The sequence below is a fragment of the Oncorhynchus masou genome, chromosome 24 (assembly GCF_036934945.1).
Source record: "Oncorhynchus masou masou isolate Uvic2021 chromosome 24, UVic_Omas_1.1, whole genome shotgun sequence".
NCBI classification, from domain to species: domain Eukaryota; kingdom Metazoa; phylum Chordata; class Actinopteri; order Salmoniformes; family Salmonidae; genus Oncorhynchus; species Oncorhynchus masou.
In genome coordinates this window covers 61,810,446-61,827,082 of record NC_088235.1, presented here as the reverse complement: position 1 = coordinate 61,827,082, position 16,637 = coordinate 61,810,446, and the positions used below count along the sequence as shown (strand labels likewise).

Sequence of the window (16,637 nt, the reverse complement as noted above, 5' to 3'; positions counted from 1 at the left end):
CAAACACACCACCCGGGCAACTAAGGAGTGGCTTCGTACGAAGCATTTCAAGGTTCTGGAGTGGCCTAGCCTGTCTCCAGATCTCAACCCCATAGAAAATCTTTGGAGGGAGTTGAAAGTCCGTGTTGCCCAGCAACAGCCCCAAAACATCACTGCTCTAGAGGAGATGGAGGAATGGGCCAAAATATCAGCAACAGTGTGTGAAAACCTTGTGAAGACTTACAGAAAACGTTTGACCTCTGTCATTGCCAACAAAGGGTATATAACAAAGTATTGAGATAAACTTTTGTTATTGACCAAATTTACCCGAGTCTTAAATAAGCCATACAGTAACCTCTTTTTTTGACCTACTACAGTGCCTTGTGAAAGTATTCGGCCCCCTTGAACTTTGCGACCTTTTGCCACATTTCAGGCTTCAAACATAAAGCTATAAAACTGTATTTTTTTGTGAAGAATCAACAACAAGTGGGACACAATCATGAAGTGGAACGACATTTATTGGATATTTCAAACTTTTTTAACAAATGAAAAACTGAAAAATTGGGCGTGCAAAATTATTCAGCCCCCTTAAGTTAATACTTTGTAGCGCCACCTTTTGCTGCGATTACAGCTGTAAGTTGCTTGGGGTATGTCTCTATCAGTTTTGCACATCAAGAGACTGACATTTTTCCCATTCCTCCTTGCAAAACAGCTCGAGCTCAGTGAGGTTGGATGGAGAGCATTTGTGAACAGCAGTTTTCAGTTCTTTCCACAGATTCTCGATTGGATTCAGGTCTGGACTTTGACTTGGCCATTCTAACACCTGGATATGTTTATTTTTGAACCATTCCATTGTAGATTTTGCTTTATGTTTTGGATCAATGTCTTGTTGGAAGACAAATCTCCGTCCCAGTCTCAGGTCTTTTGCAGACTCCATCAGGTTTTCTTCCAGAATGGTCCTGTATTTGGCTCCATCCATCTTCCCATCAATTTTAACCATCTTCCATGTCCCTGCTGAAGAAAAGCACGCCCAAACCATGATGCTGCCACCACCATGTTTGACAGTGGGGATGGTGTGTTCAGGGTGATTAGCTGTGTTGCTTTTACGCCAAACATAACGTTTTGCATTGTTGCCAAAAAGTTCAATTTTGGTTTCATCTGACCAGAGCACCTTCTTCCACATGTTTGGTGTGTCTCCCAGGTGGCTTGTGGCAAACTTTAAAACTACACTTTTCACAAAAAAATACAGTTTTATATCTTTATGTTTGAAGCCTGAAATGTGGCAAAAGGTCGCAAAGTTCAAGGGGCCGAATACTTTTGCAAGGCACTGTAGGTTTAAATCAAAGAACAGATGACTTGAAAGATGACTACAGAAAGCATTAAGGAGAAAATACTTCTGTCAGCACAAACACCTGTTTAAAGCAGGCTACAGTGTATTTAAAAAAATAAAAAATAATTTTAAAATGAGGCTGATCCGATGGCAGACCATCTATACTCGCTTGTTCTAAAAGGACTTCAAAAAGGCTGATAAAAATGCATCACCAGCCATTACACACAGGTCTCCTGTATACTGTGTGTGACGTCTAACCTTCCACGTGTATCAGTGTATCTCTCGGGCTGTTTGTTTGCATGTGTAACTATATATATCCTGGTCTTTCTGGCTCTGTGTAAATCCACATCTCTCATTGTGAATGTGACTGTGTGCTTATTATGTGTCTACAGCTGTGCTTGTATCCACGTCTCTATGGCTCTGTGCGAATGGATGCATATCATTATCAACGCGTTTCTACGGTTGTCTATGAACGTGTGTATCAGCGTCTCATGACTCAGTGAACAGTACAGGTAGCACTATCAACGTTTCTCTCTGGCTGTGTGTGACTGCGTATGTATCCATAGATGCGAGGCAGCAGCAGGGCCCTCAGCAGCCCAGAGACATAACTATCACACACACCATGGCCAGATGGCGACCAGGGACGAAAGGAGAGGCAGCATGCAGCCTCTAATCCCTTACTTCCCCCAGATAGGAGATCAAGAGAGACGCAGGGCCCACTGAATCACTCATTGGATACGCGCACTGCACACCACTGCGCATGGATACCATCTCTACTCGCTCACTGCCACTTGCTACCGCAGTGATTCCGTTCCACAAGCTAGGAGAGACATGGGCCGACTGAAGCCCTCCCTTTCTAGTCAGAGTCACCCCTCACTGCACACCACTGTAGAGTACACCATCTCTACTCACTCATCGCCACCATGACTTCTCCGCTGTGTCGGTCATAGTGATACTACAGCCCAGCTGTGTCTAAGTTTAAACACAGTGCTAAGGGAGAAATTGCACACCTTGAAGTGCACTGTTCCAAGACATTAACCTGTGGCGTAGTACTGTAAGTTACATGGCAAGGTATTTGGTGTAATGCAGTGTAGTTTGTGTGTGTGTGTGTGTGTGTGTGTGTGTGTGTGTGTGTGTGCAGTTAACCTGAATTAAGCCTAGGTCTAATCCTCTTACCATTAAACAGCTGACCTGTAGCTGCTCTCTGTGCTTCCACAACCTTGGCTTGGCACATAACCAGTAGGCACAAACATGCATAATTCTAATACACACCTGACAACTAAGCTCATGCTACTCTTATTGGCATATAAGGCAATGGTCCATCTTCCTAATGGAATACAGAACAGGAGTATCCTCTTCACACTACTGAGCCAAATTCAGCCCGATCAAGCGGAGCTGCACTCACTTGGTTACGCATCTACTACAGTTACTGGAATGGTGCTGGTGAGGAAAATATGTAAAGAAAATATACGAGAAAATTTTAAAGACATTCCATTTAGTATATGTTAAGTTTTGTATGGTAACTAGCTAGGTGGCTAACATTAGCTAGTTGGGTAATGTAAACTAGGCAAGGGGTTAGGGTTACGGTAGCTAAACGTGTTCGGGTTAGGGAAAGGATTACCTAACATGCTAAGTAGTTGCAAAGTAGCTAAAAAGTTGTAAGTTGTTGAAAAGTTGCTAATTAGCTGAAATGCTAAAGTTGCCCGTGATGAGATTCCAACTTGCAACCTTTGGATTCCCATCCACCCCGACTAACCACCCTACTTTTTTTTTGCCTTAAGTAACCATAGGTCTTATGTAATCATACCAACCATAACATATCATACTAATTTGCGTGCCCCGAATTGACTTATACTATGTTACGTATAGTCTGAGACCAGGCTGGTGCAACAGCTGTCTGCCTGTCTATCTATCTGAATTGACTTCCCCTGCTAGAGTGGAAAAAGTTGTGGTTTCTCAGATGTTCCTATGTAGATCAAAGGTAAGATATGACACAGCCTGTGCTCTTTTCTCCTCAAAGCAACTATCACTCAATGAGTCAAACACAGCCACATGACTACGATAGAGCGCTAGAAATGCAAAGAGCAGATGGGCCTAGAGAAGAGTTGTACATGTCTGTATTCAGCACTGTGTCAATATGAAGACGATAGGTTCAACGTACCTGGTAGAATTCCCGCAGCCATGTCTTCTGTAGGTTATCAGGCTGAAAACACAAGATAAACTCTGTCAGTCAGGTCATTTTGACATGTATTTTATATACTCTAGAAAAAATTACTTTGTCTATTCTTGAGAAACATGATTTCAACCTTAAATTCCTATTACTAGCGACTCAAATAAGAACTTCCAGTATAAAAAAATTCACCCTCTTGATCAAAAGTGGGTCATACCAGCAATGCCATAATAGAATAGATCAACAATATTACAAAAATTACTTTGGGTCTGCTTCAACGGCTTTTACAGGTAGGTAAGTATTGAGTATGAGAACTGATTTCAAATTGTAACATATTATGCAAATGTGGTATGTCTAAACATGAATATTCAATTACATTGAAATGAATGTGTTTTCAGATGGTGTATAGTGTAATGTCCTTCTTAACTTGTTATGGCTGCAATCCCACTAACGGGATAAGTGTCATCAACAACCGCTGAATAGCATTAGCACTACATTCAATAAATATTATTACAAATATTTATATTCATGAAATCAGAAATGCAATATAGGAAAACACAGCTTGGCCTTTTGTTAATCCACCTGTTGTGTCAGATTTTGAAATTCTGCTTTACAGCAAAAGCAATCCAAACGTTTGTGTAAGTTTATCGATCACACGACAAAACATTAAGTACACTAAGCATCGGGTAGCTTGGTCACGAAAATCAGAAAAGCAATCAAATTAATCATTTACCCTTGATGATCTTTGGATGTTTTCACTCACGAGACTCCCAGTTACACAACAAAATGTTCCTTTTTTCCATAAAGATTATTTTTATATCCAAAATACCTCCGTTTGTTTGGCTCGTTATGTTCAGAAATCCAAAGGAAAGAGTGGTCACGACAATGCAGACGAAAATTACAAATAGTTTCCATAATGTCCACAGAAACATGTCAAACGTTTTTTATAATCAATCCTCAGGTTGGTTTTAAAATATATAATCGATAATATATCAACCGCAAATGTCCACAGTAGGAGGGAAAAGCAATACCCATCCGAACTCTGTTGCGTTAGCAAAATCATGTGACCACTTGACGCGATGTTATCGTTCTGGCTCATTTTTCAAAATAAAAGCCTGAAACTATGTCTGAAGACTGTTGACACCTTGAGGAAGCGATAGGAAAAGGAATCTGGTTCATATCCCTTTAAATCCAGCAAAGGGAGGCTATGGGACATGGAGTTTTCAAAATAGAAGCCACTTCCTGTTTTGATATTCCTCAGGGTTTCGCCTGCAATATCAGTTCTGTTATACTCACAGACGATATATTGACAGTTTTGGAAACTTGAGTGTTTTCTATCAAATACTACTAATAATAATATGCATATATTAGCAACTGAGACTGAGGAGCTGGCTGTTTACAATGGGCACCGTTTCATCCAAGCTACTCAATACTGCCCCTGCAGCTGTAAAAAGTTAACTTTCAAATGGGTTCTTCCACCATGTTTCTACATTTTCAGACAATACATGACAGTGATGTGTTTTTGTGTTTTTTTTACTATTATAGGCATTATTCTATAGGTCTCTTTTCATCTGAATATTGATTAATTGATCACATGGGTCATGAAATGTGGTTTAACCAATTTGTTACTAATATAGTGTGTTGTCAACAATTCAAATGATATTTTTCACCAGATTTAACCCATACTTTTTACTGACATACACTAACATTCAAAGGTTTGGGGTCACTTAGAATTGTCCTTGTTTCCATGAAAACATACATGAAATGAGTTGCAAAATGAATAGGAAATATAGTCAAGACGTTGAGGTTATAAATAATGATTTTTAATTGAAATAATAATAGTGTCCTTTAAACTTTGCTTTCGTCAATGAATTCGCCATTTGCAGCAATTACAGCCTTGCAGACCTTTGGCATTCTAGTTTCAATTTTGTTGAGGTAATCTGAAGAGATTTCACCCTATGCTTCCTGAAGCACCTCCCACGAGTTGGATTGGCTTGATGGGCACTTCTTACGTACCATACGGTCAAGCTGCTCCCACAACAGCTCAATAGGGTTGAGATCCAGTGACTGTGCTTGCCACTCCATTATAGATTGAATACCAGCTGACTGCTTCTTCCCTAAATAGTTATTGCATAGTTTGGAACTGTGCTTTGGGTCATTGTCCTGCTGTAGGAGGAAATTGGCTCTAATTAAGCCAGGGTATGGCATGGTGTTGCACAATGGAGTGACAGCCTTCCTTCTTCAAGGTCCCTTTTACCCTGTACAAATCTCCCACTTTACCACCACCAAAGCACCCCCAGACCATCACATTGCCTCCACCATGCGTGACAGATGGTGTCAAGCACTCCTCCAGCATATTTTCATTTTTTCTGCATCAAACAAATGTTCTTCTTTGTGATCCAAACACCTCAATCTTAGATTTGTCAGTCCATAACACTTTTTTCAATCATCCTCTGTCCAGTGTTCTTTTGCCCATCTTAAACTTTTCTTTATATTGGCCAGTCTGAGACATGCATTTTTCTTTGCAACTCTGCCTAGAAGGCCAGCAACCTGGAGTCGTCTCTTCACTGTTGACATTGAGACTGGTGTTTTGTGGGTAGTATCGACTGAAGCTGCTAGTTGAGGACTTGTGAGGCATCTGTTTCTCAAACTAGACATTCTAATGTCCTTGTCCTCTTGCGCAGTTGTGCACCGGGGCATCCCACTTCTATTCTGCACTTTCTGGAAGACCGAGTTTTGAAATCAGTGGAACGTCTGGTGGAAGCAGAGTATGATAATAAAGACAATTCTGGCATTTGATTGCAAATGTGTGGAGGGAGACGAAAAGAGAACAGACAGAAAGGCTGTTGTATAAAACACATCTCCGGATTACATCTTCAAACTAAGGGCAACCATGGCCTCTGTGACAGAGAGGGAGATGAGTTCATCCATGTAAACAGGTAAGAAGAGAGTCTAGATAGCGAAATGTTATACTTTAATATACATTTCTAATTGTCAGAAAGTTTTTTTTTGTTGCAAGTCAAAGCATACTGATAGCTAGCTAGCTAAAGTTACATGTATAAACTGTGTAGTAATATTAATCATATCTCAGAGCCATTTGCATTGCTAGTTATGGTCTAATGTTAGCTAGCTAACTAACACTGAACCTAGTTGGATAGCGTTAGCTACCTGCAGGGTAGTAACGTTATGAAATAGGTATATGGTTTATTCTTTAGCTAGCTAGCTGTCTAAACAAAAGTCTCCAATATGCAAGTAACCATTTCACTGTACCGTTTACACCTTCTGTATCCTGTGCACGTGACAAATAAATGTTGATACAGTGTGTGTTTACCAGGGAGGGTAATGTGAATAACAACATGACCTGCATCAAAGTCAAATAAGGAAATAACGTTAGGCCAACGATAGTGTCCAAGTTCTAAGATTCTCCGGTAGAATGCTCTGCTTTAATTTCGTCACACTCATAACGGTAAGATATTTTCTGTAATTAGCTCGCCATTAACTTGTAAGTAATGATCTTGTGAGTTCATTTTAATGTAATAATGAATAAAAATGAGCTAAAGTTAAGACGATGTCAGCTATATGGTATGGTCATTATTTGAACTGGCTAATCAGCTAACTATAAACAAACCGAAACATTGTTTAGAAAGTTGCTTTTAGTTGCCTGGTTTGTTAGATTGACATACTAAATTCATTTTTAAATTGATGGGTTTATTGGTGTTAAAATACACCAGGTATGCTATTTTGTTTTTGTGTTTATGCTTTTTCATAACGACAACGACAAGTTTGACGTAGACAGACATGTAGATAGACGTAGTATTAAACAGTCTTTAGTCTTGAAATCTTTGGTTGTTTAGTACACTACCATTACACACTCTGTTTAGCACATGGCCTCACATGTGAATCCTTAAAGAGATGGGTGGGGATAACACTTAAGCAGGTGTGAACCATGCTGAATGGGTGTAGACAAAGAAGAGCTCTCCAGTAGGTGTACCAAAACATTCAAGAGCCATTTTCTCAAAAGTGGGGTTACAAGTTTATCAACTTCCAAAGCAGAATTACTTTCCCATTGTTCCTCAACTGCAGTGTATGATATACCATTTTCTAGCCGAGTCTCTACTTTTATCCAATGTAAAAACACACCATTTCAAATTTTGCTACATAAGACCAAATCGTCAGTCACATATGGTTAAGCACATTTTTACATTAACTATTTATTGTAATATTCCTACACTTCAAGGTCACTACTAACAGGAATGGTGCAATATTAATCTCTCACCAACTGAATTCCTGCCTTGTTATCCCATTGGTGATGATTGAGATTTCTTACTGCCCTCTGAGTGGGCAAAGTTAAAGTGCCATGACACAGAACTGCAGCAACAGATCGGGTACAAATTATGCTAATTGATGCAGGAGGGCTGGAGGAGTTGACCAATCAAGGTCAAGTGAAAATGTTTTTCAAAATCCATTTTAAAACATGCTCTACCAGCTGGTTGAGAATAGGGTTAAATGACACATTGTTGAGAAACGTTCTGTTCTCCTCCTTTTTTCTCACTGTTGCAAATACACTCTCATATTCTTCTCTCACACAGACGTGCGGGAGGCAGGTAGCCTAGCGCATAGAGCATTGAACCAGTAACCAAAAGGTCGCTGATTCGAATACCCCAGCAGACAAGGCGGAAAAATATGTCAATGTGCCTTTGAGCAAGACACTTAACCCTAATTTGCTCCAGGGGCGCCATACTATTATGGCTGACCCTGTAAAACAACACATTTCACTGCACCTATATGGTGTTTGTGATAATAAAACATCTCTTTTATTTTTCTTGACACACACACACACGCACACGTCTAACAAATGAGGGGACGGTTAGCATTCAGTCATATCATGGTAATACACAGGACAATAGCCTAGTGGCATGCGGCCGATTCCATGGAAAAGTCAACCTGAGCATGTCCAAATAAAACCATGTTCATAATCATCCTGAAGGTCTATATGTACCGACCAACTCAATTTGGTCTTATGTAGCAAAATTTGAAATGGTGTATTTTACATTGGATAAAGGTAGAGACTCCGAGCTAGAAAAGTGTATATTCATAACACTACAGTTGAGGAACAATGGGAAAGTAATTCTGCTTTTGAATGTTTTGGTTCACCTACTAGAGAGCTCTTCTATGTCTATACCCATTCAGCATCATTCACACCCTCTTATGCTTTAGCCCCACTCATCTCTTTAAGGATTTGCACGTGAGGCCATGTACTAAACAACCAAAGACTTCAAGTCTAAAGGCTGGTATATACTATGGGTGTTTTTGTAAATTCAAAAGTGTGCTCTGGGCATTCGAAAACTCAAAGCGCTGTCTGTTTGTCTGTTTGTAAATTCAGAGTGTTTCACTCTTGAAGTGTTCACTGGACGCTCTGGTAGAGGAGTAGGGTTGATCCAAGCGTTCTGTCCTAACAGCAGCACCGTCGGCTAACGCTGGCTAGCTACTTTCAGAGACAAATGAGAGAACAGCTCACTGACCATTTTACTTTCCCTAGCAGAGATGGTTAGGCTTTTTATATGTTATCCAGGGTGTTGGTGACTGCAACTGTGATGCAGGCAAAAATGTTATTATGCTTTTTGCCAACGTTTAGTGACACCGGCCATATTCAACAGGTGTTGAGCGTTCATAAATGTGTCAGTTATTCTGAGATCGAATTCAACAGTTGTCACAGTGACATCATGAACATTCTATCGAAATGGTTACTTGCATAGTGGAGTTTTGTTAAGTCATGTAGCTAGCTAGCTAAACAATGAACCATAATCCCAACTCATTACGTTACTACCGTGCATGAATCTGCAGGTAGTTAATCAACCAGGTTCAATGTTAGCTAGCTAACATTAGACTATAACTAGCAATAGCAAATGGCTCTGAAATACAAATAATATTACTACACATATCATGCACGTAACATTAGCTAGCTGCCTAACAGTACGCATTAACTCAAAATAAAAACAACATTCTGACAAAATCGGAAACGTGTAATATCTGAAAATATTAGTTAGCTAGACTATCTTACTTGGATGGACACTTCTCCCCCTTTGATACGGATGCCATGGTTGCCCTTAGTTTGAAAATGTAATCCGGGTGTTTTATACAACAGCCTTCTGTGTGTTCTCTTTTTGACTCCGTTTGCATATTTGCAATCATATTCTCCATCCCCTTAGCTATCATACTCTAATTCCACTTATTTCAAAACTCGGACCTCCAGAATGTGGAGAGCAACACTTCTGCATTTCTACTACGTGATATCTTTCAAAAAAAGCTGTGTTAGAAAGGATGACCTACACATACTGACCAGCTCAATTAGACAGAAGAGTGCTACATGGCAGACCAATCCAGTAATCTCTCGGCATGTCCAGCCCACTCATTATCTCAGCCAATCATGGCTAGCAGGAAGGTTGCTCTTTTTTTCTATGGCTAAACCAACTAGGCAAGAAATGTACATTTTGTATTCATATTTACAGATGGAACACAAGTTTGTTATTAAGGCACATGAAAGTTCACGTTCTAGAAGGCATATCTGGAAAAAAAAACGCAATTTGCAGTGACGCGCGACATACGCAGAGTTTCCTGAAACGAGTCACATATGTTGGCGTGTAGACTTTATTTGAAAAGTTTAAATAGGAAATTGTATGACTTTTAACCATTACAGAGCAGGATGCCAAGTCTAAAAAATACTTTTCAGTCAATCAAATTTCATGGCTTTTAGAAATGGCTCACAGAGTCTTGTTTTTCCATTCACAACTGTCATGTTAGTTATGAAGTTGAGATGTTAATGAAGCAACAAAGACGAAAATTAAAGTGCCTTTGTTTGTGAGTTCTACATTTCTCTGGAGTATAGGTGGTGACCAGGACAGGCAATGAACATACTGTACATCATTTTTTAAATATTTTATTTTGTAAACATAGACCTTCCACTGGAGCATATTAAAACTCTCTCACGTAAAGCTAATTTTCATCCAAGTTTAATACAGTCTATAATTGTTTCTCTTTTCATTGTCACTATTGTTTTCAGCATCATGATATCAGTTAAATCCGTAACGGTCATCAATGTGAGAGATATTGATGTATCATATCTTCACTTCAGAAGCTTGTGCATTGGCCAAATTGTGTGTGCTTGCTCTGAGATTTATTTTTCAGACTAACTGAAGCAATTGTTGATATCTTGAATTTTTTTGTTTTATAGCTAAGATCATCTTAGAACACACAGTTGGGGTCCGAAATGATTGACACCCTTGAAAAGATTAGCAAAAACGACAGTATAAAATAAATCATTCTAATACTGAGCTATATTGTGTGCTTTAAAAACCCACACACACACATGAGATTTTGCTTAACAAGTAATACTTTATGGTCATATGACACGAAAAGAGAGGTATTTGGACATGCACAACAGCGGTGTGTTAGGCCTTTAAAAGAGCAATGCATATGCAGAAAATACCTCATCCCTAATGTATAATATGGTGACAAATCTGATGTTATTGTGGTATTTTGCTTCCTCTGGTCCTGGGACCATTGTTACGGTTACCAGCATCTTGAACTTTACCAAGTACCAAGAAATTTGTGACTTGTTTCAGGAAGCTAGGCGTTTGTCGCACGTCACTACTTTACAGGAAAGGCATTTGAATGTCATCATTAAATAAGGTTTGGGGCAGAAATTCCTTCTGAAACATGTGAACATTCATTTGCCTTGATAACAAACTTGTATGCCATCTGTAAATACAAATTTCCTTTGAAATGGCTATCCATGTGTTGACCTAAGACTTAAACTACAAACTCAGAGTTTTGATATGTTCATGTAACATCCATAATGCTTCATGTTTCAAACATGTCACTATTTTGAAGTCTGCTCTTTCGGGTATAACCCCCCCCCACACACACACACACACACACACACACACACACACCAACAGTTTAATTTATATTTTGTTTGTCCATTTTAAGAGACATTCAAGTTGGAATTGTATGTGCATATATAATGTCCATAATGCCGGAAATCGCCCATGCACAGTATAAACCTATTAGAACTATAATCTGTTTTAACAGAGCCGCCCCACATCCAATCAACTGCCATTCTCCATGGGAAGGCAATATACATGCAGTCTGCTGCTCTGGCTCTACTGTCCATCTTTCAAACAGATTCCCATTCACTCTGCCTCTCCACTCTAAAAGGCCATTCCCAGGAACCTGGACTTCATTTCATTTGTGCTGTGGTGGAAATAAAGCCCAGGGCAGTCTACCATTTAAGGAAAGATCTCCCCATGTCGATAACTGGGCTCTGATGAACTGGTGTGTTGTGAGTTCATTCTGCAGCAGAGAGACTATATTAAGAATGCTGGAGAAAAGTCAAGCCCTGCAACTGGTGACTTCAGAGTACTGTACAGTAGTAGGCTGCGGTGCAATACCCCTGGAAAACATCAACAGGGGAGAAAGCATACCTTGACATTCTTAAATCTTAACGACAACAAAAATGTCACCATGGCAACCATCTTAAATCAAAATTAAAAACGGTATCTTATGCAACATCGGCCCACTGTAACCATCCATGAGGCCTTTGTTTTCCCGTTAAAAACACACTTTGCTTATCCTTGAACCTACTGTCAAATTTGATCGGAGGCTAGCATTTCCCCACACGTGCTCTAGCGGACCGTCACTAGGAGGTCCGTCGGTCTGTTGATGTTTCAGGGAGTACCAGAGCCTCTCCAGAGCCAGACAGAGTACACTGGCCACTGAGGGAGAGAAAGTGGCCTGGCAAGCTTGCATCAGCATCATGGCCACTATAGGGCCGTATGTTTGGTGTGTGTGTGTGTTTAGAGAGAGCCAGAGCGCCATCTGTGTCCCACAGGTGCCAGGGTGAGAGCCGTGGTCCCGGACCCAGCCAGATCACAACATAGGGCTATATAAGGACATGAGCACTGGACCCTGTCATTAGTCACACAGGAAGAGAATGAGAGAAATAAGGAGAGAGAAAGAAAAAAGAAAGAAAAACATAGAGGTAGTGGGGGTCTTACAGTGAACAAGTGTCTAAAGCCACCTGACTGTCTGTTTATGGTGTTTGGATTAAACGCAGTGACCCCTGTGTGTGGACAGGTCAGGTGGACCAATTGTCACCCGTGTACAGTATAGTGTGTTTGCACGTGTGTGTGTGTGTGTGTGTGTGTGTGTGTGTGTGTGTGTGTAGTTACATGTTTGACTGGTTTTAACAAAGTCACCCCTCTCTTCACTTCATCTCCCCTAATACCACCATCCATTGTGTGTACACCATGGTCATCCGGTCCATTACCAACTAGGGCTTATTCTCTATTTATAGGTCTTTCTATTGTTTAGTTCCCTCTAGGATCTGTGATAGTGGAACACTCTGCCATTTCAAAGGGTTCCATCTGTGTATAACAACCATGTACACACAAATAGTCCACCGCAGTAGTTATACTGGGCTAATCAATGCGAGTCTGTCTATTAAAACTCTACAGCTTAAAAAAAAACCTTGCATGAGCCGTCCCACTTGGTACATCTGCAGTGTGTTCACAATGAGCCAGCTCTGGCGTAACACACTAATGAGACAATAAAACCTCAACTGTTGACAGTCCTCCAAACAAACCCGAGAGTAAATCAGGACTTGAAAGTACCCATCCTAGAGATCTAGAGGAAAGAGAAAACAAAGCCCAACTAATTTCAGGTGGCCGGGCAGGAACTCTTTCCTAGGTTGAGGCAACTAGGATGATGAACCATCTCTGATGGCTGTGATGGCCCTGAGGAACAGACAATGACCTTGGCATGTTGGCCCTAAGGAGAGCCAGCCCCCCCTCCCCCTCCCTCCCCCAGGCCCTCTGCAATGTGAAAGAAAGAGAACAGGGCTAAAGTAGGAACATTTTGGGCTTCTCCTAGGTGATCTAAATGTGAGCCCTGCACCTCGGTACCCTTCCACAGCTTATCAAAAGTTAATTGGCAGTTAATTAGAGACGGGCTACACTGGCAGACAGAGGGAAAGGAAGATCTATTTTTATTTATCTTTTTTTACACCCCCTCTCCTTCTCCTACCTTCTCCCTCTCTTTCTTTGCCCATCTCTTCCGTTCTCTCGGCCGATGGCCTGCCTCCAAGACAGCATGGGGAATTAAATATTCCACTCTGGTTTTAGTGAAAATCTACTTTGGTTGTCGTCAAAGTGGTAAATTCTTAAAGCGACTATAAAAGTGCTAGATGCTCAGTGTTGTCAAGCGTGAAAGTATTCTCACAGAGAGAGAGAGGCAGTGGTCAAGAGCACTGACAGGCAACCTTGAACTGAGCTCAGCAGCACAATGGTGACGCAAAAGATGAGTACATAATTCAGCAGAATATAAGCAAGTTTGTAGGAACTTGTAGGGTTCAGTCCACAAAGAACATCAGAGGCTACAGTAAGCGAAAGCATACTTAAAAAAACAAATTTTAGACAAACATAACTTTCTTGGGTTTGCGCTGATCTTTTCCACGGAGTAGCTATCAAAAGCTTCATTATTAAACAAGTCAAAAGAGGTCATCTATACGAGCTCGTCACCGCATGTAACTTATACTGTATATAATAAATAATCAACTTGACCATGACATTTTGAGCCCAACAAGTAAACCAGAGGTCATGACCCCGTTCCAGGTATAACAGAGCCTCCTCATGCTGCTTCCCGCTAAGGCCGTCCTCTCTGTTTCCATGGCTTGGCGTGCCTGGCTCGGATATAAAGCATGTAATTTGAGATTTGTGGAGATGGGAAATTACGGCATGGTTCTGCCCATCAAAGACCGACCCGCTGATCAGCTGGGAACACATGGACACCACATGAGCCTCATAGGTCACTCAATCATCCTTTCTCCCAGGTTTATTTTCCTATCCCTCACCCCATTTCTCGCTTCTGTTATCACTTTTGTCAAATCTGGGCATGTTGACGATCCCTCTACATCTTCCCCCGTACTTTGCGCCATCTTTCTTGATAATCGTCTAACTCTCTTATTCCCAGCACTCTTGCTCTCTGTGTTCTTTCCTCTTTTCTTCACGTCACCGGGTGAGAACGTGAGGGTCGGAGGAGTTGTTTACGTCCATGTGTCAGGAAGAGGTGAGAGACATGCAATAAAACCATGACTGGAGTTATTTTTGCACTTTCCGCTATAAAAGAGTACAGGCTCGACAAGGCCATAATCTTTGAGTCTCAAATCCTTTCACGACCCCCCAATCCCCATTCCTCGCACCACCCCCCACACACACACACACCCCCACCCCGACACCCGTAGCCCCGCATTCACCCCTTTGCATCAACCCCTGTAGAATACAACCACAGCAATGGGATAGGAGTACAGTGCATGTTTCCAAGCAATAGGCCACAGCTGCTTGGATACACAATTTTGGAAGACACAAGTTGTCCATACTAAAGAGAGGATGGTCTTAACTTTGTTGGTATAATTTCTATTTTTTAACAATAATTATTGAGCTCAAAGCACACTGTTTTACAATCAAGATATCTGATATGTGACTCATTTCAGGAAACTAGGCTTATGTCGTGGGTCACTACTACACAGGAGAGCCATTTGAACATAAACTTCTTTTTTTTCTTTCAAAATGCGTTTCATTGGCAGAAATGCTTTCTGGCACGTGAACTTTCATATGCCTTAATAACAGTTGTATGCCATCTGTAAATACAAATACAATTGTTAAATTACGAGCCTAGTTGGAAAAAGTCAGCAATCTTCCCCCTTTGTCAAGATTGGCTGAGATAATGAGTGGGCTGGAAATGTTGAGAGATGAACTTGGATTGGTCTGCCATGTAGCACACATCGGTCTATAATATGAGCTGGTCCGTATGTGTAGGTAATCCTGTCTAACGAGGCTTTAAATAAAAAATATATTGCGTAGCAGAACTGCATAGGTGTTGCTCTCCACTTTCTGGAGGACTGAGTTTTGAAATCCGCTTTCTGGAGGACCGAGTTTTGAAATCAGCGGAATTAGAGTATGATAGCTAAGGAGATTGAGAAAACACCTGTCTCCGGATTACATCTTCAAACTAAGGGCAACCATGGCACCCGTGACAGCGAGAAGCATCCATCCATAGTCTAGCAAGCTACATTTTAAGATATTACACATTTAGAATTTTGACAGAAAGCTAGCCATATGTCTTAACAAAAGACTCCACTATGTAAGTATCCATTTCAATAGAATGTCACTTCGACAACTGTTGATAGTCGTGGCTGGTAAATTTGCTCTGGCTGTCTATTCCAATTTCAGAGCACTCTCATCTGTGTGTGCCACAGCAAAGAAGATCTGACGAGTTACGAACACTCAACACCCGTTGTATATAGCCTGTGTCATGAAATGTTGGCAAACAATATTAATTGTTGACAGCAGCACAGTTAGTGTACCAACGCTCTGGATAACATAAAAACAGCTGAACCAACTCTGCTAGGGTGAGTAAAATGGTCAGTGAGCAGTTCTCATTTGTGTCTCAGGAAGTAGCTAACAAGCTAGCCAACCTTAGCCAGTTAGCTTGGGTGCTTGACTGCTGTTGGGACAGAACGCTCAGATGAAGTACCAGTCGGTACCAAAACATTCAAAGGCCATTTTCTCAAAAGTGAGGTTACAAGTTTATCAACTTTCAAAGCAGAATTATTTTCCCATTGTTCCTCAAATGCAGTGTATGACATACCGTTTTGTAAGTCTGTGTCTCTTTATCTTTACCTCAATCCTATAGAACATTTGTGGGCAGAACTGAAAAAGTGTCTGCGAGCAAGGAGGCCAACAAACCTGTGGAAGGCTACCTGAAACGTTTGACCCAAGTTTAAATTGTTTAAGGCAATGCTACCAAATATTAATTGAGTGTATGTAAACTTCTGACACACTGGGAATGTGATGAAATAAATCACTCTACTATTATTCTGGCATTTCACATTCTTAAAATAGAGTGGTGATCCTAACTGACCAAAGACAGGGCATTTTACTAGGATTAAATGTCAGGAATTGTGAAAACTGAGTTTAAATGTATTTAGCTAAGGTGTATAAACTTCCGACTTCAATTGTATGTAAAAACAAAACAAAAAATGTAAGTGTTCAATCAGCTTTCTTCGTGGAGTGCCTTTGTTACAACTATTAAACAGAAAGC

At 40.7% G+C, this 16,637-nt stretch overlaps 1 protein-coding gene across 3 annotated transcripts in view; it reads right to left on the bottom strand.

Annotated features, from left to right (window-relative positions):
* LOC135512442 (inositol polyphosphate-5-phosphatase A-like) overlaps positions 1 to 16,637 on the bottom strand; it is a 223,166-nt gene that overhangs the window by 118,175 nt on the left and 88,354 nt on the right. For all 3 annotated transcript variants that reach the window (XM_064934471.1, XM_064934470.1, XM_064934469.1), the window contains exon 2: positions 3,471 to 3,512. In XM_064934471.1, coding sequence (XP_064790543.1) covers positions 3,471 to 3,512 — 42 coding nt within the window. The remainder of the gene's footprint in view (positions 1 to 3,470; positions 3,513 to 16,637) is intronic.